We start from the raw sequence: 22,657 nt of genomic DNA, 5'->3' as shown, positions 1-22,657 counted from the left end.
GGGCGCGGGCGGGGTGGGCCCGGAAGGTGACTCAGGCGCGGCTCCGGAGGCGGCCGCCAGGCCTCAGGTGCGCGGCCGCACGTCTGCAGCTCGGCCAGGCTCCGCCTGCAGGCCGGCGGTGGCCGCCGTCGGGGGCTGGGCTGCGGGACTCGCTCTCTCCCGCAGGGAATTTCCGAGGAGGCGGGTGCTGAGCCGCCGCATTCCAGGAATGCCTCCGGGCCGGGGTGGCTGAAGCCAGCCTCTCCATCCTGGGGTGGAGCCGGCACCCCCTAAGGGAAAGCTGCCCCCCCACCTCCCACGCCGGAGCCCTCGGCCAGACTGACCGGCCAGGCTAAACCGGTCCGGCCACGTCGCCAGAGCTCAGAGCCCCGCCCGGCTGCCCGGGGCCAGGGCCCAGGCCAAGCTCACTCCCCCGGTCGCCCCTTGCTGCTGACCACCGAGCTGGCAAACTCCCAGTGGCTCCCGGCTACCCGGAGCCCCGGTGCCCCAACCTTGCAGGTGGATGGTGGCGCCTAATAAATGGACTTGAAGGGAAGGGCAAAGCACAGACGCTTTAATGGCGAAAAGGGCCGCGGTGCAGAGGAAAAGGACTGGGGGTGCGGACCGCAGAAGGTCTGAGGATCAAAGGGTGTGGAGATCCTGACTCCTGCGGCTCAACTTTTCTGGGGCGTCAGAAGCCATGAGGGAGAAGTCTCGGAAGATGTCAAGATATGTCTCATCTCCTGCGGGAATGGAAGAAGGGTGGGGAGGACTGTGGGGACAGCCAAGGGCTGACGCTTGTGCTTGGGCGGGGGACATCTGCCCAATCCCTTTCTCCCTCTGTTCTGAGGGTCTGGAGCTTCCGTTGTGTCCAGTGGGTGGTTGGTGTACAAATTAAGGAATTAACCAATTAAGGTGCCGAAAGAGGGGCAGGTGGTCAGAGGCCTGGAAGGCAGAGTTACAATATTAGAGTTTGAGAGGGTGAGAGTACTTTACCTGCCTGGCCCAAGGCCACTTCAGCCTCTCTCATCTTTGCCAGCCGTAGCCTATAGGCAGTGAAATTAAGGCATGAATGACATTATTCTCAATGTCCCGTCCCGTCCCCCACCACCACCACTACCACCAAGCCTCCTCATGTTTAGAGTTTTGCTGCGTTAGTCGTCACTTTCTCCATCACAGTCTAGTGCTTGAAAGATGCCTGATAATGAAACTGAAGCATAAGTGATGTCTTTCAGTATTAACTCATCATGCACAGGTCCCTGCAGGTTCCCATTTCTACTGCATGTCCCAGCTAACATCCAGTGCTTCCTTTCTCCGCCCTGAGCAGGAGCTGGCCTCACCCAACTGAGGAACCAGGTACTCCCTGGCAAGCCTGGGTCTGGTCTCTAGCACCACCCCAAATGGAGAATACAAACACTAATCTTCCCCGCTTTAAGCATCCTCACAGGGTGACAATGTCAGCATTGGCTGTTTCCATGGCAATGGTGAGAGGGTCCCTGCCTTCAGAGTCCAAAGCCCCCAGATCTGCTCCCCGCTTCAGAAACAGGCAGGCCAGCCTGGAAGGACAGTAAACTTCAGCAGACAATTCACCTCCACCCACAGCTTGCCTCCCTCCTCCTTAAAGCCATGATCTCTGCTACCCCTACCCAGTGTGGCCAAGGATGGTGGCATGGTGCAGCGGACCCCGGCCGTGGTTGTCTGCTTGGTTCACATTAGCTCCGTTCTGGAGGAGAAACTCACAGGCCAGAAGAGAATTCTGCATAGAGAAGTCAAGAATGGGAAAAGCGGTATAGCTCTAGAGACAGATTTAAAAAAATGGGGGGGGGGGAGAGGCTGCTGGGAACTCACACAAAAAGAATTTACTCTTCTGGGGCTGACTCCCTTCCACCACCACCATCACTGTTTTTAAATTTCAGATAGGGAGAGAGAAAGAAAGACACTGCAGCATCTCTCCATCATCTGTGGAACTGCCTCTTGTGCTACCCATGTTTCTCCTGTATGGTGCCAGTGGCTGAACTAGGTCTTTGTACATGTAAGGAGTATGCTAAGATGATGAGTTGTCCTTTAAAAAATATTTAAAGATAATTTTATTTTAATTTCTTTGCAGTGAAATTACACATGTAATTGGCTCCTGGGCCAACTCTTTCTTCCTCCTTTTTTTCCTTCCTTTCTTTTACTCAATAGGACAGGTAGAAATTGAGAGGGAAGAGAGAGAGTTGTAGTCTTGCTTCACCACTCATAAAGCTTTCCCCCTGCAGGTGGGGATTCGGGCTTGAACTCAGCTCCTTGCACTTTAGGTGATGTGTGCACTTAACCAGGTGCACTACCACCCAGCCCTGTTTCATTCAGATAGAAAGACAAGAAGCAGGAGGGAAAGACACCATACCCCCAGGACTTGCACATGTGGTGCCAGGGCTCAAAATTGGGTCATATGGTTGGCAAGGTATACATTCTACCTGTTGAGTTATCTCTCCAGCCCTAAAGATTGTTTTAGGAATCTGGGATGCTGTGTCGGTGGATAAAGCTTTGGGATCTTAAGCATGAGGTTCCAAGTTCAACCCCTAGCGTCCTATGTGTCAGAGTGATACTTTGGTTCTCTCATTAACAGATAGATAAATCTTAAAAAAAAAAAATGCCTGGCCATGTGCACTACCCAGGTTCTATCTAGCCTTGCCACTGATGTTTGTCTTTCTTTCTCTCTCTCTGCCTCTTTGTTTCAGTTCTTTTTCCTTTTCTTCCTTTCCTTTCCTTTTTTTTTTTTTTTTATGGTGATGCAGGGGATTGAACCTGAGACTTTAGAGCCTCAGGCACAAGAGTCTCTTTGCATAACCATTTTACTATCTACCCCTTGTGCCTCAACTTCTCTATCTGAAAAAGTCATTCCAAAGCAGTGATAACCAAAAAATTAAATATTAGTGGTCTGGAAGTTAGTGTAGTGGGTTAATCATTAGACCCTCAACCCTGAGGTATCAAATTCAATCCCCAGTAGTGCATATCCCAGAGTGCTGCACTGGCTCCTTCCCTCTCTCATACACACACACACACACACACACACACACACACACACGGTGGGAGTACATAGCATAGTGGTTATGCAAAGAAACTCTCATATCTGAGGCTTCAAAGTCCTAAGTTCAATCCCCCTACACCACTTTAAACCAGAGCTGAGCAGTGCTCTGGTAAATTAAAAAAATAAAATAAAAATAAATAAAAAACTTTCATGTCTGAGGCTCTAAGGTCTCAGGTTCGGTCACTAACACTACTATAAGCCAGAGCTAAAGCAGTGCTCTGATAATAAATAAACAAACAAATAAGTAAGTAATACTAAAAGAAAAGGGGGGGAAAGCTACTTAACATCATTTAGATTGGGGCCAGTGCAAAGAATGGGGTATGAGGATCAGAAATGGAGAGACACATTAGGAGTCCAGCTCAGCACAGCCCATTTAATGTGTTCACAGCCTAAGTCCACAATCCAGCCTTTAAGAGTTGTGTTAGCCCTACTTAAAGATGTGGCTCAGAGGCTCACAACTGTAAGCTGTGAGGCCCTAAATCCAAACCTCCAAACAATACCAGCTCAGCAACCAGTGTCCCTCAGTTACCACTGCCTATGGAGGGAGCATCCTGCAGGTTGAGGGCAGGGAAGAGCAGGGACCCAAGTCAGCACAGAGGTGAGAGGAGTCTGGGGTGGGGAGGTCAGCGGTCACTCACAGCAGCTGTGGCCTGGATCAGCGGCGTGGCGTTCTCCTGCTCCCCATTGACCCAGTTGACATCAGCTCCGTGTGCTAGTGCGTCGGCCATGGTGGGAAGGCATGGAGGCTGCCCAGCAGCTCTAAACAGCAGGGCCCCAGGGTGCAGGCTGCCCAAGTCATCAGAGGGGGACTCTGTTAGGGGGACCAACAGTGAGCCTAGGAAGGGGAGAGGCACTTTCTTCATTGTGGGGAGGCCTTCTAGACTCAGGTGGAGGTTGTAGCAGGAGGTGGGGGCCATGTGTGTCTCCCAAAAGGTGTGGGGTGAGGACAGCATCAGTATAAATAGATACTTGCCTTGTTCAACTGCCCTGACTGGCTGTGATGCCAAGAGTGACCCTCAGCTCTCTGAGCAACTCCCTCTCTTTACCCTAACTCATACCCTCCTTCCTAGGCTTTTGAAACCCCCCTCCCTTTTTTCCCTTACTCTTGAATCTTGTTTTCATGCTTCTGACACCTTCTCAGTCCCTCCCCACCTACTGTCAGCTTCACCACCTTTCTGAAATCCCTGCCTTGTACAGTGCTGATGTGGTCTGGTCCCTGTCGTTGTCAAGGGGAAGAGTGGGGCTTCATTCTGTGTCTCCCCACAGAGCTTAGCACAGTGCCAAACACACATGTGTAGTGAATGGCCAACCAGCTCTATACCTGGCTTGGATTTCAAGCTTCCTGGCCAGAGCCTAACAGAAGGCTTTGGGGGCACAGGAGGGTGTCCTCTTGGGGGCCCCCGGCCACCTCGTCGACCTCGAATCTCAGGGAGCTTGGTCAGGAACTTCTTCTCCACGTATTTGGCATGAATCCAGGCCTCCTTTTCCTGCCTGGAATGAAGGGATGAGGCAGGGCCAGTCTTTCCTCCGCCTAGCCCAGACCTGCTGTCTTCCTCCAAGAGAAGAACCCTAGCACTTCCACCCCAGCCTTACCGAGAGCAGCTGGGCCCTGGCTTCTTCACTGCCATGCCCTCCACTCGGGCCTCGTAGATCTGGTTGATGACTACATTTCCCAGCTCACACATAAGCTTCGGGTGGCCGAGGCAGAAGCAGAGACAGATAAATGGGGGGAAGGTGAGAGTCTGTCTTTACCCCACCCCCGCACAATCTTCATGACACCCCCAATCACCTTCACTAGTTCCGGTTCCCATGAGTCGAGGGTCAGAGACCGGACTTTGGAGAAATGAACTCCGAGGCTCCTGCAAGGCCAGAGTGGGAGTCAGGCCTCCGTGGGCAGTGGATGCACTACCGCTCCAGATAAGCCCGGACACAGTCAGTGTGATGCGGGGGTGTGCTGCGGGGGCGCGGTACACAATGCTGCAGGGCTGGGAGGCCACAGCCGGGGCCTGGTAGCCTTGAACTGGGTCAGGCAGGAACCCGCCTGGCCACATTCTCTTTTCTCCCTTTTCCCCTCACTCCATTGCAAGGCCCAGCCGCCTCCCTTCTCTCGGCACTCCAGACTGGCAACTCCTTCCGAAGTATTCCTCTCCCCTCCTTCCACCAGCCTGACTCTGGGGGAGGGCCACAGAGACTGCCTGCCTAAGGCCTCACAACAGACCTCTCTCTCTGCTGTCAGTGACTTCCCCACCCGCAACAACCCTGACCCCACACCTCTCTGGTCAAGCCAATGGACTCCTCCAGTGCTAGGTCAGGGCACTAAGTGCCGCCTTGGTCTACCTTGTGCCCCACAAATTAGACCCAGGCCTGTGCTCAGTCACTGTCAGGATCTAAGAGAAGAAGGCAGGGTGAAGTGGGGCACGGAAGAATTTCTGGTTTGGGGGTACCACTTTCCACCACGGCAGCTAGGAGGAGCAGGGCTTGCTTGGGGCCTCAGCGAGTGACCTGTGGATGCCAGAGCACTGAATGCAGAGGGTGACGCCAAGGTTGATGCTGGCCCACTCGGGGGCTGGCTCCCGGCAGTCGCAGCACTGGGCATTGCCATCCACACTCTGCACCTGTGCAGCCACGTGCCCACCTCCCCCAGGCTCCCTGCCTCTCGCCATCCCACTGTAGCCCAGGGTGGCAGCGGAGCCCACGGCCAGGTGTCCTGAGCCCTGAGGGAGACAGAGGAAGAAAGAATGGCTGTGGGGCCAAGGGGAACGGGTACCCCACCTCTCCTTACACCCACTGTTAGGGCACCTGGCCTGGACCCCGGGGACTGTCATCCAGGTGAGCCTGGCTGAAGGCCGTGGCGATGCTGCTTTGCACGGCACTGATCCACAGCTGCAGGAGGCGCTCGGAGTCAGCCTGGAGGAGGCAGGACCTGGGTGGGGGCGGGGGTGGAGAGCACAGAGGAGGCTGAAGTCTGGGAAGCCCTGTAGCAGGATGGGCAGGCTGGCATCCAGCTGGGATTCAACTGGCATCAGCCCTATTCAAACCCCTTTGTACCAATCAGTAACATTATTCCAAATATTTCTCCTATCACCCTCTATGCTTCCCCACCCCCAAGGTGGGTCTACAGTCCAGTCACCAAAGGGCTAATACTCCCTACCCATGGCCCTCCTCCAGGGAGGCTTTGCCATTGGCCTGAAATCTCCAACTAATAAATATGGAGCCACATTTAGAGCATTCACCCTGGGACTGCACTCACTTGCTGGGGGACACCACCTCAAAGCAAAAGCGCCTGTCAGAGTCAGGGCAGAGCTTCACCGTGCAAAGACGAAGGTCATCGACCACTACTGTCACAGGGTCCTGGCAGGAAGAGGGGAAGGGGCCAGATGCCCAGGTAACCACAAGCACAGTTTCCCCAGACTCAGGCACCTGGGCCCTGGACCTACTCACCTTGTACTTCTTCTGATAGACCAGTTGGTTGCTCTGAATAGTGAACCAGCGTCTGGAGGAGAGAGGGATTGTGATTATGAACACGGGCAGTCACAGGATGAGGCCTGGGACTGGGAGAGCAGAGAGGATGAACCTTGCCCCGTGAGGATCTTGCTGAGAGGAAGGCCACCTGGACTGCATGCCCTGTGAGAAGCTCCAGAGGACAGTGAGCAATTGCGAAGACACATAGGTGTTATTTACATCCTGGACATCAGAGCGGGTGGAAAGATAATTTTCCAGTAGATGGCAGTAGAATGCTTTTTCTAATAAAACCAGTCTTAATACAATTTGGAGGAGGGGAGTTCTATGATTTCTTCCTTTCTTTTTCTTTTTTTTTTAATTTTAATTATCTCTATTTATTGGATAGAGATAGCCAGAAATTGAAAGGGAAGGAGGAGAGAGAGAAAGAGAGAGAGAGAGACACCTGTGAAGCTTTCCTCCCTGCAGGTGGGGGCTGGAGGCTTGAATCCAAGTCCTCGCGCATTGTAATGTGTGCGCTTAACCAGGTGCACCACCACTTGGCCCCATCCCTCTTCTTCTTTAATATTTATGTATTTATGAAAGAAATTAGGAGAGAACCAGAGCATCACTCTGGTACATGCAATGCCAGGGATGGAACTTGGGACCACATGCTTGAGAATCCAACGTTTTATCCACCTCACCACCTCCAACGCCGCAGGAGCTCTGTTTCCTTCTTTGTTATTTATTTACCGTCTCCTTTTTTATTTTACCACCAGGGCTTTTGACTGGAGGTTCAGGCCTACATGATCCTACCACTCCAAACAGACTGTTTTTCTCTTTTCCACATAGAGGGTAAGAGACAGGAGCAGAAACACCGTAGCACCATTCCACTGTCTGAGAAGCTTCCCCTTGGCATGGTGCTCACATGTGCTGAGCAGGGGCTCAGACACAGTCCCCTCACATGGTGAAGAGTGTGCTTTGTCCGGTGAGCTAGCTCCTAGTACCTGTAGTGTTCCATTCCCTAATTTGCACACAGGTTATGTGTGAATTTCAGTGGCCCTGGAGCATGAAGCAACCAAGACAGAGCAGACTGCCACCCTGCTCTGCACCCTGCAGCGGTTTCTCGTTTCCCTCCGAGTAAAACCAAAGCGCCTGCAAGGGTCAACAAGGCCTTATCAGGACTCACTCTCCCACTGGCTCCAACTTCATTTCTTTCTATTTCCTTCCTCTTCCCTCTTTCTGTCTACACCTATGGCCTCTTCTCTGTTCTTCTAACACTCTAGGTTTCTCAGGGCCTTGACTGCAGACACCTTTACATCCTTCAAGTCTTCACTCAGCAGCTCACCTTCACATGAGGCCAACCTTGACCACCCTAGTAAAAAAGTGCACACCCTTCCCAGCTCTTTGCACACCTTCTTTATATTTTTCCCTTGTGGCACTATAGCTGTCTTCCATAATGCATAATAGACTTAGTTGCTGTATTGATGGTCTTTGCTAATGGAACGTAAACTCTGTTAAGAGGGCGGGTTTGTTCTTCCTTGCTGTGTCCGGCACACTATGCAAGCCACCTGGGAGGTGATGCAGTGGGTAAAGTATCGGACTCTTTTTTAAAAAAAGTATTTATTTATTCCCTTTTGTTGCCCTTGTTGTTTTATTGTTGTCGTCATTGTTGGATAGGACAGAGAGAAATGGAGAGTGAGACAAGAAATGGAGAGAGGGTGAGACAAGAAATGGAGAGAGAGTGAGTAAGACAGAGAGTGGGGAGAGAAAGACAGACACCTGCAGACCTACTTCACCACCTGTGAAGCGAGTCCCCTGCAGGTGGGGAGCCGGGGGCTCAAACTGGGATCCTTACGCTGGTCCTTGCGTTTTGTGCCACGTGCGCTTAACCCGCTGCGCCACTGCCCGACTCCCAGTATTGAACTCTTAAGCATGGAGGTGGCCTAGGCATGTATTGGAATGATGTTCTGATTCTCTCTCCCTCCCTCTATTTTTCATAATTTTTATTTGCTACACTTTCCCCCCAAAATATTTTATTTATCTACTAATGAGAAAAGGGGAAGGGAGGGGGGAAGAGAGAACCAGCTCATCACTTTGATTCATGTGGTTCTGGAGATCAAGCTCAGGACTTCATGCTTGAGGGTCAGTCCAGCGCTTTATCTACTGTGCCACCTCCCAGGCCACATGAATAAATCTAAAAAAAGAGAAAGAAAGAAAGGGAGAGAGATAGAAAGAAAAGAGATGGAAGGAAGGAAGCCAGGGAGACAGTATAGTGGTTCTGCAAAAGACTTTCTTTTTAAAAATATTTTTTAACATTTTATTTATTTATTTATTTATTTATTTTCCCTTTTGTTGCCGTTGTTGTTTAACATTGTTGTGGTTATTGATGTTGTCGTTGTTGGATAGGACAGAGAGAAATGGAGAGAGGAGGGGAAGACAGAGGGGGGAAAGAAAGATAGACACCTGCAGACCTGCTTCATCGCTTGTGAAGCGACTCCCCTGCAGGTGGGGAGCCGGGGCTCGAACCGGGATCCTTTAGGCCGGTCCTTCTGTTTTGCGCTAGGTGCGCTTAACCCGCTGCGCCACCGCCCGACTCCCTGCAAAAGACTTTCATTGAATCTGAGGTCCCAGGTTCAATCCCCAGTACCACCATAAGCCAAAGCTTTAGTCTCTCTCTGTATCTTTCCCTTTGCATCTCTCTTATTAAAATAAATATGTTTGGGAGTCGGGCGGTAGTGCAGCAGGTTAAGCGCATGTGGCGCAAAGCGCAAGGATCGGTGTGAGAGTCCCGGTTCGAGCCCCCGGCTCCCCACCTGCAGGGGAGTCGCTTCACAGGCGGTGAAGCAGGTCTGCAGGTGTCTATCTTTCTCTCCCCCTCTGTCTTCCCCTCCTCTCTCCATTTCTCTCTGTTCTATCCAACAACAACGACATCAACAATAATAACTACAACAATAAAAACAAGGGCAACAAAAAGGAAATAAATAAATTTAAAATAAATAAATGTCTTAGATTAATAAAACACTCAAAATTATTTGATTGGCAGCCTGTGAGCTGGCATAGTGGATAAAGTGAGACTCGAGTTTGATCCCCAGCATATGCTAGATTGATACTCTGGTTTTTTCTCTCTCTCTCTCTTTAATATTTTATTTATTGGCTAGAGACAGAGAGAAATCGAGAGGAAAGGTGTGAGATAGACACAGAGACAGAGAGACACATGCAGCACTGTTTCACTGCTCCTGAAACTTGAACCCAGATCCTTGTGCACTGTAATATATGTGCTCAGCCAAGTACGCTACCAACTGCCTCCCCTTAAAATAAATGTTTCTTTATTTATTTTGGATACAGAGAAATTGAGAGGGAAGGGGGAAGGGGAGACAGAAAAGGAGAGAGAGAGAGTCCCCTGCAGACTGTTTGCTTGTGAAGCTTCCTCGTTGCAACTGGGTTTAAACCGAGATCGTTGCACAATGTAGTATGTATGCTCAACCAGGTGCGCTGCCACCTGCCTGCCCCCTCCCTCTCTTATTCTCAAATATATATATATAATTTATTTATTTATTTTTTAAACCAGAGCTCTGCTCACTTCTGCCTTATGGTGGTGTGGGGGATTGAACCTGGGACTTCGGAGCCTCAGGCATGGGAGTCTCTTTGCATATCCATTATGTTATCAACCCCTGCCCAGTAAATAACTTTTCTTAAGTTTAATTGGATAGGTTTACCTGATTAGGGAGTTCTTTCCTCACCTGCTCCAGGTCTTAAATGCATTGCTGGCCCTTTTGAAGAGATGCCCTTCCATGACCAGGCCACCGGGCCCCTCTCGTAAGCTGGGCTCCGGCTCCTCCCCACCCAGCTCCTGGGGGCACAAGAGTCATGGGGCAATGGAGATGGGCAGAGACTGAGGCCCTAGGCCCCAGGCCCAGCTGCTCCTCCTGTAGCCCCAGCCTCACCTTCTGTTTCAGCAGCACGTGCCTCTGCTCCATGTCCCTCTTCTCTCGAGCCGAATTCAAGACCAGCTGGTGCAACTGGGCAGAGAAGGAAGGGGCTGTATCAGATAGGTAGACCCAGTCTCTCCCAGCTGATCCAGGAGAGTCATTTCATTTCATTTCACTTCTTTCTTTCTCTCTCCCTTCCTTTTTTCTTTCTCTCTCATTCTTTTTCCTTTTTAAAAAAGTTTTTTATATTTATTTATTTATTCCCTTTTGCTGCCCTTGTTTTATTATTGTAGTTATTATTGTTGTTGTTACTGATGTCGTCATTGTTGGATAGGACAGAGAGAAATGGAGGGAGGAGGGGAAGACAGAGAAGGAGAGAGAAAGACAGACACCTGCAGACCAGCTTCACCGCCTGTGAAGCGACTCCCCTGCAGGTGGGGAGCTGGAGGCTCAAACCGGGATCCTTCCGACTGTCCTTGCGTTTTGCACCACCTGCACTTAACCCACCGCGCTACTGCCGGACTCCCTCTTCTTCCTTTTTTATTGTATATTTGTTTATTTATTTTTACAAGAGAACTGCTCAGCTCTCACTATTGTGGTGAGGGGGGGACTAAACCTAGAACCTTGGAGCCTCAGGCATGAAAGTCTCTTTGCAAAACCATTATGCTATTTACCTCACCCCCTCACCCTACCCCCACCGCCCAATTTTTATTTTTTGTCTTCAGGTTTTGGTACCTGCACTATGATTCTACTGTTCCTGTGACCATTTTTTTTCTTCAGTTTTTTTTTGTTTGTTTTGGTTAGGACAGAGAGAAATTGAAGACAGGAGGGGAAGGGAAGGGAAAATAGAGAGGGAGAAAGATAAACAGCTGCAGACCTGCTTCATCACTTGTGAAGCAACACCCCCCCACACCCCCCAGCAGGTGGGAAGCTGGGGGCTGGAACTGGGAACCTTGTGTGGGTCCTTGTGCTTAGTCTGGTGTGCCACTGCCCGCTCTCCACTTTCTTCCTTTTTCTGTTTACTTATTTATTGGATAGAGAATACAGAGAGAAATCAAGATGGAAGGGGAAAGAGAGACAGGTGCAGCTCTGCTTCACTGCCTGAGAAGCTTCCCCCTGCAGGTGGGGACTGGGAACTTGAACCTGGGCCCTTGCACATGGTAACATGTGCATTCAACCAGGTGCATCACCAGCCAACCCCTCTCTTTCTTTCTTTCTTTTTAAAAAAATATTTATTTATTTATTCCCTTTTGTTGCCATTGTTTTTTTTTAATTTTTTAAATTTTTTTTAATATTTATTTTATTTATTTATTCCCTTTTGTTGCCCTTGTTGTTTTTATTGTTGTAGTTACTATTGTTGTTGTCGTTGTTGGATAGGACAGAGAGAAATGGAGAGAGGAGGGGAAGACAGAGAGGAGGAGAGAAAGATAGACACCTGCAGACCTGCTTCACCGCCTGTGAAGCGACTCCCCTGCAGGTGGGGAGCCGGGGTTCGAACCGGGATCTTTATGCGGTCCTTGTGCTTTGCGCCACCTGCGCTTAACCCACTGCACTACAGCCCGACTCCCCTGTTGTTTTATTGTTATTGTAGTTATTACTGTTCTTGTTATTGTTGGATAGGACGTTGTTGTTGGATAGGACAGAGAGAAATGGAGAAAGGAGGGGAAGACGGGGGGGCGGGGAGACAGACACCTGCAGACCTGCTTCACCGCCTGTGAAGCGACTCCCCTGCAGGTAGGGAGCCGGGGGCTCGAACTGGAATCCTTACTCCGGTCCTTGAAGTTTGTGCCACCTGCACTTAACCCACTGCGCTACCACCCGACTCCCTCTTTCTTTACTTTCTTTCTTTCTTCCTCAGCACCATGGCTTCACTTCTCTGAACCATCTTTTTGTTTTTTGCCTTCAGGGTTAATGTTGGGGCACTATGAATCTACTGTTCTTGGCGGCCATTTTTTCCCCATTTTACTGAATAGGACAGAGAGAAATTGAGAGAGGAGGAGCTAGAGAAGGAGAGGGGAAAGTAGACATCTGCAGACCTGCTTCACCGCTTGTGAAGTAACCCCCCCCCCACACAGTTGGAAGCCAGGAACTTGAACCTGGATCCTTGTGCAGGTCCTTGCACTTCATATTATGTACACTTAGCCAGGTGCACCACTGCCCCCTCTGAACCATCTTTTCTCTTTCTTACTTCCTTTTTTTTTTTTTTTAATAGAAAGCAGTGGGGACCAAGTTTGAACCTGGGTTGTGCATCTGTCAAAGCAGGCACACTGTCCAAATAAGCTATCTTTTTTTGTTGTAATATTATATATATTTACTACTAGATAGAGACAGAAATTGAGAGGGGAGGGGGAGACAGAGAGGGAGACCAAGAGACACTTGCAGCCCTGCTTCATCACTCGTGAAGCTTTCCCCCTCTAGCTGGGGACCAGGGGCTTGAACCTGTGTCCTTGCACACTGTAATGTGTGTGCTCAACCAGGTGTGCCACTTATAGGCCCCCCAGGTGAGCTATCTTGACTGTGTGTTTAAGTCTGAGTCACCTCAGAGGCCCCTTCTTTCCCTCCATCACCTGCCCACTCCCTGGGGCCCTACCTGGGCACCTAGCTCCTTGCGATACTGAGCCAGCCGATTTAGCTCCTCATGGCCCTGTTGGAAATGGGTCGCCTGAGCCTCTACCAAGCGCAGCACCTAGGGCACAAGGTGGACAGGGCACAGAGCTGAGGAAGACTCCTCTCTCTTCCCCTCTTCCTTCTGCTCACCATCAGCCACATCCTCCCATCTCGCCCTCAAAACCACAGTAACTCACAAACTCCATGATGTCAAACTTCCTCTTATCCTCAATCACGTTGATCTGAGGGCCCAAAACAGACTCCAGGTCAGTCTTTAAAACATAGTGCTCTGATGCCGCCCAGACTTCCCTGGACAGACAACCCCACCAATGTGTCCTGGAGCTTTGCTTCCCTGGAGCCCCACCCTACTAAGGAAAGAGAGAGGCAGGCTGGGAGTATGGATCGACCTGTCAACACCCATGTTCAGCGGGGAAGCAATTACAGAAGCCAGACCTTCTACCTTCTGCATCCCCACAGTGACCTTGGGTCCATGCTCCCAGAGGGATAAAGAAAAGGAAAGCTGGGGAGTCGGGCTGTAGCGCAGCGGGTTAAGTGCAGGTGGCGCAAAGCACAAGGACCGGCATAAGGATCCCGGTTCGAACCCCGGCTCCCCACCTGCAGGGGAGTCGCTTCACAAGCGGTGAAGCAGGTCTGCAGGTGTCTATCTTTCTCTCCTCCTCTCTGTCTTCCCCTCCTCTCTCCATTTCTCTCTGTCCTATCCAACAACGACAACAACAATAATAACCACAACAATAAAACAACAAGGGCAACAAAAGGGAATAAATAAATAAAATAAATATAAAAAAAAGGAATAGGAAAGCTGGGAGTCCGGCTGTAGCGCAGCGGGTTAATCGCACATGGCACAAAGCGCAAGGACCGGGTAAAGATCCTGGTTCGAGCCCCCAGCTCCCCACCTGTAGGGGAGTCACTTCACAGGCGGTGAAACAGGCCTGCAGATGTCTGTCTTTCTCTCCCCCTGTCTTCCCCTCCTCTCTCCATTTCTCTCTGTCCTATCCAACAATGACAACATTAATAACTACAACAATCAAACAACAAGGGCAACAAAAGGGAATAAATAAATATAAAAAAATAGGAAGCTATCAGGGGAGGGGATGGGATATGGAGATATGGTGGTGGGAATTGTGTGGAGTTGTACCCCTCTTATCCTATGGTTTTGTCAATGTCTCCTTTTTTAAATAAATAAATAAAACATAGTGCTCTTCCCACTGCACACCAGGGCCCCTCCAGCATCAAAGTGACTGAGACCCGGGCACCCCCAGACCACCAGGCTGGGCAGGCACCTGCAGGGCATAATCCAGTGCCCGTCCCCGGTACCCAGCCCGAGCTGTCTTCAGAGCCGCTCCTGCCTCTTCTGCCTCCTGGATCCGGCGCCTGGGGACCTCTGCGTTGTGGGTCAGGGCAGCCTCCAGGCTTTCAGCCCCCCGCCAGAAATCCCGACGAGCCTCTCGAAACCCTCGGAGACCTCTGAGGGTGAAGGAATGACCCAGAGTCACAGATGTACCCACTCGGCCCTCCGGCACAGAAGTCCCAGGTGAAGGTCCACTCAGAGCCTTTTAGTTAACAGTCACAGCTAGAACTCTGCTTGGGATGGAGGGGAACTGTCAGGCTACCAGAAACCTTCACTTTACATGCTGGGAGGGGGGGACTGGTGTCTGGGAAAGAAGGCTCCTTCCCCTCCCAACTCACTCCTTAACCAGGGTTTGGATTTGCTGCTGCAAGGTGTGCTGGGTGGCATCTAGAAGTTCCTGAGAGGAAGCAGAGACCGGCAGGTAGGTGTCAAGGCCATGTCCAATCTGACCCCACCCCCACCCCAGCCAGCTCTGCACCCCTATTCCACTTACCGAGTGACTGTCCAGCTTGTGGTTCAGGCTCTCAGAGAATTTGTCCAGACACTCCTAGTAGGCAAAAAGAGACAGAAGAATAGAGGGAGAAGGAAAGAGAGAGAAAGAGAGAGAAGAAAAAGGAGGAGGAGGAGGGTACCAGACATGGGGTGATGGGAAGCTTCTAATTCTAGACCCAGACCCACTACACCATAGATGGCAGTCACACCCGGTACTCTGACCCAGGCCTAGACACTGCCAGGCCCCCCTTCCTCTCCCACAGGATCTCTCTGCATCTCAGAACCAGCCCCTCGGCACCCCCACCCCCATCCCTCCCCCACCCCAGGGTTTGGGCCCTCCACATACCGCCATCATGGGCTCTGGCGGACCCAGGCGGGCCAGATCGCAAATGCCGGTGATGAAGGCACGGCCAGCTGCCACATAGTGTCGCCCGCTGTCCAGGAGGCCAGTGCCCAGTTTGAGGAGCTAGGAAGCAGCAATGCGGCAAGGAGGTGAGCGGTGAGCTACCAGACTTCCATTCCTGCCCCGTTTTCTCTTCTTTCCCAAGGCTGCACCCCTTTGCACCCCTACTTCCCAACCTTGCCTTCACTGCTCTTTAGCCATGCAGTTCTCCATATCCTTTCTTTTATTTATTTATTTGTTTATTTATTTATTTATTTTTCCTCTTGTTGCCCTTGTTTTTTTAAAAATATTTATTTTATTTATTTATTCACTTTTGTTGCCCTTGTTGTTTTATTGTTGTAGTTATTATTGTTGTTGTCGTTGTTGGATAGGACAGAGAGAAATGGAGAGAGGAGGGGAAGACAGAGGGGGGAGAGAAAGACAGACACCTACAGACCTGCTTCACCCCCTGTGAAGCGACTCCCCTGCAGGTGGGGAGCCGGGGTTTGAACCGGGATCCTTATGCCGGTCCTTGTGCTTTGCGCCACCTGCGCTTAACCGCCCTTGTTTTTTTATTGTTGTTGTAGTTATTGTTGTGGTTATTGATGTCGTTGTTGGATAGGACAGAGATAAATGGAGAGAGGAGGGGAAGACAGATGGGGAGAGAAAGATAGACACCTGCAGACCTGCTTCACCGCCGCCTGTGAAGTGACTCCCCTGCAGGTGGGGAGCTGGTGGGTGGAACCAGGATCCTTAGGCCGGTCCTCGCGCTTTACGCCACGTGCCCTTAACCCGCTGCGCTACCGCCCGACTCTCCTTTCTCTCTTCCTTTTCCTTTCTTTCTTTCCTTCCTTCCTTCTTTCTTTTTTTCTTGTATTTTTTAAATATTTTTTTTATTAGAAAGACAGAGGGGGGAAAGAACCAAAGCATTATTCCGGCACATACAATGGCAGAAATAGAGCTTTGACTTCATGCTTGAAAGTCCAGTGCTTCATCCACTACCACTTGCTGGGCATTTATTTGACCCAGAGCACTGCTCAGATGTGTCTTACAGTGGCGCTGGGGATTGAGCCTGCAGACTCTGGTACTTAAAGTATAATAAAGCCTGTCTGTATAAGCATTACTGTTATTTCTTCAACCCCATTTAAAAAATATTTTTATTTGGAGTCGGGCGGTAGAAAGAAAGAAAAAGAAAAGAAAAAACAAAGTGTGGATGTGGAGGCCAGGCAATGGCTCACTTGGTTAAGTGCACAAGATCCCATGCGCTAGGACCCAGGTTCAAGCCCCTGCCTGCTTTGCATTGCAGGAGGGAAGCTTCATGAGTGGTGACAAAAGCACTGCAGATACCTCTGTCTCTCTCCCTCCCTATCTCCCACTCTCCTCTCAATTTCTCTGTTCTATCAAATAAAGTGGGGGTGAGGGGAATGGCCACCAGAAGCAGCGGATTCCTTGTGTAAGCACTGACCCCAAGCAATAACCTAGGTCATAATTTAAAAAAAAAAAGACCTGTATTCTCCCCACCTACCCACCCACCCCAGAGTCTTTTACTTTGGTGCAATACGCCAATTCCAGTTCAGGTTCTACTTGTGTTTTCTTTTCTGATCTTGTTTTTCAACTTCTGCCTGAGAGTGAGATCATCCCATATTCATCCTTCTGTTTCTGACTTATTTCACTCAACATGAATTTTTCAAGGGCCATCCAAGATCGGCTGAAAACGGTGAAGTCACCGTTTTTTTTACAGCTGAGTAGTATTCCATTGTGTATATAGACCACAACTTGCTCAGCCACTCATCTGTTGTTGGACACCTGGGTTGCTTCCAGGTTTTGGATACAGGTCCAAGAAGGATTCAGAGGACCTAGTGGGGGTTGTATTGTTATATGGGGAACTGGGGAATATTATGCATGTACACACTATTGTACTTACTGTTGAATGTAAAACATTAATTCTCCAATAAAAAAATCAGAGTATAAAAAAAAGAAAAAAGAAAAGAAAATTAAAAAAAAAAGGTAAGAAAGAAACTGTGGGTGCATTGGGTGTTCAAGGGACGCTGCTGAATATTCTCTTTCTTTCTTTCTTTCTTTAAAGCTTTTATTTATTTATGAGAAAGATAGGAGGAGAGATCCAGACATCACTCTGGCACATGTGCTGCCAGGGATTAAACTCAGGACCTCATACTTGAGAGTCCAAAGCTTTATCACTGCGCCACTTCCCGGACCACTGCTGAACACTTTCTCAAGTTAGTGAAGGCTTCAGGGAAATATCTTGACTTGCAGGGAGCTCTACTGTTCTACCGTTTGTGACATTTTCCCCAGCAGATGGGAACTGGGAGCTTGAACCCAGGTCCACCCATGGTAACATGTGGACTCTATTGGGTGAGTCACTACTCTGCCCCTAAGTATGGAACTTTTATAAAACAAGCTTATTTATACAATATAATAGTATTCAGCAATGCAAAAGGAAAAGAGAAAGGAAGAAAGAGAGAGAGAGGAAGAAAGGAAAGAAAGAAGGAAGGAAGGAAAGAAGGAAGGAAGAAAGAAAGGGAGTTGGGCAGTGATGTAGCAGGCTGAGTGCACATCGCCATGTGTAAAGACCTGGGTTCAAGCCCCTGTCCCTACCTGAAAAGGGAAGCTTCGAGTGGTGAAGCAGTGCTTTTTTTTTCTTTAATATTAATTTATTTCTTTTTTGTTGCTCTTGTTTTTATTGTTGTAGTTATTGTTGTTGATATTGTCGTTGTTGGAGAGGACAGAGAGAAATTGAGAGAGGAAGGGAAGACAGAGGGGGAGAGAAAGATAGACACCTGCAGACCTGCTTCACCACTTGTGAAGCGACTCCCCTGCAGGTGGGGAGCCAGGGGCTCAAACGGGATCCTTCTGCTAGTCCTTGCGCTCTGCGCCACGTGCACTTAACCTGCTGCGCTTCCAGTGCTTTTAAGATCTCTCTCTCTCTCTCTCTCTCTCTCTCTCTCTCTCTTTCTCTCCCTCTCAGATAGTGAGCTACTAACACCATTGGTACACATCTTGAATTTACTTTAAGGGCATTATTTTGAATTAAGAAAATTAACTAGTCTTAAAAGATATATACTGTCGTTTCTTTTCTTTCTTTTTTTTTTTTTACCAGAGCACTGCTCAACTCTAGCCTATGGTGGTGCTGGGGATTGAACCTGGGACTTTGAAGCCTCAGGCATGAAAATCTCTTTGCATAACCATTATGCTACCTACCTCCCCACCCCAGTTTCACTTTTTTAAAACTATTTATTTATTCCCTTTTGTTGCCCTTGTTGTTTTATTGTTGTAGTTATTATTGATGTCCTTGTTGTTGGATAGGACAGAGACAAATGGAGAGAGGAGGGAAGACAGAGAGGGGAAGAGAAAGACAGACACCTGCAGACCTGCTTCACCGCCTGTGAAGCGATTCCCCTGCAGGTGGGGAGCCGGGGGCTCTAACTGGGATCCTTATGCTGGTTCTTGTGCTTAGCACCACGTGCTTAACCCTCTGTGCTACCACCCGACTCCCAAATAAATATTTATTTATTTAACCAGAGTATTTTTTAGTTTTGGCTTATGGTGATACAGGGGATTGAACCTATGCTCAGGGATGAAAGCCTTTTTGTAAAACCATTATGCTATCTCCCCAGCCTTATATAAATATTTTTCAAAAGATATATGCATAGGAGTCGGGTGGTGGTGACCTGGTTGAGCACACATGTTAGAATGCACTAAGACCCAGTCCCCTGGTCCCTTCCTGCAGGGAAGAAGCTTCAGGAGCAGTTAAACAGTGCTACAGGTGTCTCTTTTTCTCTTTCTCTCTCCCTCCCCCTTGATTTCTTTCTGTGTCCTTCCAATAAGTACATTTTTAGGAGCCAGGTGGTGGCACACCTGGTTGAGGACACATATTATAATGTGTAAGGACCTGGGTTTGAACCCCTGGTTCCCACCTGCAGGAGAAAAGCTTTGCAAGTGGTAAAGCAGTGAGGCAGGTGTCTGTGTCTCTCTCCTTCTCTGTCACCCCTTTCCCTCTTGACTTCTGGCTGTCTCTATCAAATAAATCAAGATAATTCCAATTATAGCCTTCAGGGTTACTGCTGGGGTTTTGTGCCTGCACTACAAATCCACTGCTCCTGGAGGCCATTTTTCCCATTAAAAATGTTTTAATTATCTTTATTTATTGGATAGAGACAGGCAGAAATCTAGAGGGTAGGAGGAGATAGAGAAGGAGAGAGAGAAGGAGACATCTGCAGCACTGCTTCACCACTCATTCAGCTTTCCCCCTGCAGATGAGGACTGGGGGCTCCAACCTGGGTCCTTGTGCAGTGTAACATGCGCGCTCAACCAGGTGCGCCACCACTGGCCTTCATTTTTCCCATTTTCATTGCCCTTGTTGTTATTGTTGTTGGACAGGACAGAGAGAAATCGAGAGAGGAGAGCAAGGCAGAGAGGGAAAGATAAGACACCAGCAGACATGCTTCACCCCCTATGAAGCAACCCCCTGTAGATGGGGAGCCAGGGGCTCGAACCAGGATCCTTACACTGGTCCTTGTGCTTTGTGCCATGTGCACTCCATGTGTACTTAACCCTCTGCACTACCACCTGGCCCCCCCAAAATTTTTTAAACATAAAAAAAATATATATATACATATATGCAGTATGACATATATGTAATGTAAAATTAGAAACATAATATATATATTTTGTGTGTGTGGACCCAGAGCCTCATCTATGAACAATTTCACCACTCTAGACCATTTTTTCCATTTTTACAGACACATAAAAAGAGGAGGGGGTGTGGGAGTAGATAACATAATGGTTATGCAAATAGACTCTCATGCCTGAGGTTCCATAGTCCCGGGTTCAATCCCCCACACCACCATAAACCAGGGCTAAGCAGTGCTCTGGTGGAAAAAAAAAAAAAAAAAAAGAGGAAGTGGCACCACATCAGTGCCTCTGGTGTCAGGATTTGAACCTGCATCATGAGTGGCACAGCACCACACTACTTGGTGAACTCTCTCTCCAGTTGACAGATGCATGCTGTTTTAAGTCACTGAATTTGTAATCAAGTTACTACATAGAAATCTAACAAGCGGGAGTCAGGCTGTAGCGCAGCAGATTAAGCACAGGTGGCGCAAAGCACAAGGATCCCAGTTCGAGCCCCTGGCTCCCACCTGTAGGGGAGTTGCTTCACAGGCGGTTAAGCAGGTCTGCAGGTGTCTGTCTTTCCCCCTCTGTCTTCCCCTCCTCTCTCCATTTCTGTCTGTCCTATCCAACAACAACGACAACAATAAAATAACGAGGGCAACAAAAGGGAATAAATAAGTATTTTTTAAAAAAGAAATTAACAAGCTAGTAAAAAAATGTCAAATTGAGATAAATATTATAAAGGAAAATAAAGTCGAATGAAAAGTGGGGTAGTGGGGCATTGAAAAAAGCGAGACAAAACTGGAAAAAACGGGATGTGTGTGTGTCACTGTGTGTGCACGCCCACATACCATCTTCTAAAGAGTGGCCAGGGATGGTCTTCCTGTCTTGTGTTTAAATGTATCACTGGCTTGTTCTTCAGTCTATCTGTGGGCTTCCTGGGTACAGTCTTGCTCCCCATAGTGTCCAGGGCCCACCATCATGTAGAACTCAGGAGCTGACCCAGGAAAGTCCACAGTGAGTCTTGCTTGCCAAGACTTCGGTGACCTTGAGGATACCAAGTCACCTATCTGCCTCTTTGGAGCCTCTGTCAACACTCCCCCTCCCACCCCCACCTTTCACCTCCAGTATTTACTCCCACTTGGTAAGTATTCTACATGCCCTGGAACTTATTCTGCCTCCAACTTTCTCCCCGGCCCTGAGCCTATCTGTCATCTTCACCCCATCCCAGGTCACTTCTCCATGTCAGGGTCACCTTTTCCAGCCGGGTCTCCAATTCTGACACTTCAGCTTCCACCAGCTCGATAGAGGCCCTGGAGTAGGAGACATGGGGGTATGGGAACTGAACCTGGGTCTACTTGGTCTGTCCACTTTGAGGGTCGGGGAGAGTTGGAGCTGGGGGGTATAGAGTACAGACAGAAAACGTTGCTGGATTAAAATGACCCCCACCACCATCTTATCTAGCTTGGTTGCTCTGCAGTGTGGTGGCTCTTCAGGCCCCAGCAGGAAGGGTAGAAGGAGGGTGGATGTGGTGAGGGCAGGAAGTTGCTAACCGCTCAGAGCAGGTGCTGGGGGAGGGGAAGGGGTCCCAGCGAGAGACAGGAGGGAATGCCAATTCTGGGGGTGAGAAAGAGACTGGGAGAGCAAAGGCGGAGAGCAAAGACAAACAGCGTCAGAACATCTGGCTTCAGAGCCATCTTGTCCTTTTAAGGCTTACTCCCTGCAAGGATGTGGGCCTGGGGAAAGGTGTGTGTGTGTGTGTGTGTGTGTGTGTGTATGTTGGAGATGAGAGGAGAGAAGAGCAGGAGAAACCTGCCACCCATCATCTGTCCTCAGACCTGCACACGCTTACCGGAATCGGGGTGAGTCCTTGAGACACTCCTCAAAATCCAACTTGACCGTCATCTTGGTTTGACTGGTGTGTGGCCCCTGAGCCCCGGAACCAGGCAGTGGGGATGCAGGGGCAGTGATGGGGTGAAAGGAGATCCTTTCTTGGTTAGAGACTGAGGAGATTCAATTCTCTCTCCAAGGGGAAGGGGGGGCTCCTAGGAAGAGGTCTCACTACACACTTCCAGGCAGAGCAGGGAGGGGCAAGAGGCGGGGCCTGGGGGGAGGAGAGGGACCTGAGATCAGAGAAACCACAGCCCCGCCCTCTGGGAGTGTATGTCACCTTCCTCCAGGGGGCCCTAGTCTCTCTACTTTTTCCTTCAGTGTTGAGTTTAGGAACCTGGCAAAAACATAGGTTCAGTATCTGTCACTTAGATGTTGTGTGACCCTGGCCAAGTTCCCTAGTCCTTGCTTTCCTCATCTAGCAGATAGGACAACAACCCTTACTTCCAGCGTTGTCATAAGAATTGAAGACGAGGAGTCCGGGGCGGGTGTCGCAAAGTGCAAGGACCAATCCCAGTTTGAGCCCTCGACTCTCCACCTGCAGGGGAGTCGCTTCACAAGCGGTGAAGCAGGTCTGCAGGTGTCTTTCTCCCCCTTTGTCTTCCCCTCCTCTCTCCATTTCTCTCTGTCCTATCCAACAATGACGACATCAATAACAACAATAATAACTACAACTATAAAACAACAAGAGCAACAAAAGGGAATAAATATACATCCAAATAATTAAAAAAAAAAAAAGGGAGTCGGGCAGTAACGCAGCCGGTTAAGCGCACTTGCTGCAAAGCGCAAGGATCAGCGTAAGGATCCCGGTTCGAGCCTGGGGCTCCCTACCTGCAGTGGGAGTCGCTTCACAGGCGGTGAAGCAG

General features: G+C 49.5%; 1 protein-coding gene across 3 annotated transcripts; it reads right to left on the bottom strand.

Moving 5' to 3' along the window:
- Positions 1 to 531: 531 nt before the first annotated feature.
- Positions 532 to 22,273, bottom strand: ACAP1 (ArfGAP with coiled-coil, ankyrin repeat and PH domains 1). Of its 3 annotated transcripts, XM_007521922.3 has the most exons (22): positions 21,754 to 22,264; positions 21,157 to 21,214; positions 15,234 to 15,353; positions 14,889 to 14,942; positions 14,734 to 14,792; positions 14,328 to 14,511; positions 13,224 to 13,268; positions 13,010 to 13,105; positions 10,435 to 10,509; positions 10,231 to 10,340; positions 6,491 to 6,542; positions 6,300 to 6,400; positions 5,849 to 5,972; positions 5,552 to 5,763; positions 4,839 to 4,908; positions 4,643 to 4,737; positions 4,371 to 4,540; positions 3,688 to 3,860; positions 1,626 to 1,735; positions 1,425 to 1,535; positions 976 to 1,025; positions 532 to 722 (listed from the first exon to the last, which is right to left on the bottom strand). In XM_007521922.3, the coding sequence occupies exons 1-22, from the start codon at positions 21,804 to 21,806 to the stop codon at positions 622 to 624; spliced, it is 2,223 nt and encodes a 740-aa protein (XP_007521984.1). In that variant the 5' UTR covers positions 21,807 to 22,264; the 3' UTR covers positions 532 to 621. The 3 variants fall into 3 exon arrangements, with proteins under 3 accessions (XP_007521984.1, XP_060060270.1, XP_060060271.1); XM_060204287.1 differs by lacking the exon at positions 21,157 to 21,214 and having other exon boundaries at positions 21,754 to 22,259; XM_060204288.1 differs by lacking the exons at positions 1,425 to 1,535; positions 1,626 to 1,735 and having other exon boundaries at positions 21,754 to 22,273.
- Between the last annotated feature and the right edge of the window lie 384 nt (positions 22,274 to 22,657).

This window comes from Erinaceus europaeus, chromosome 12, assembly GCF_950295315.1.
Source record: "Erinaceus europaeus chromosome 12, mEriEur2.1, whole genome shotgun sequence".
In the NCBI taxonomy this organism is placed as follows: Eukaryota; Metazoa; Chordata; class Mammalia; order Eulipotyphla; family Erinaceidae; genus Erinaceus; species Erinaceus europaeus.
This window is presented reverse-complemented; position numbering and strand designations above follow the sequence as displayed.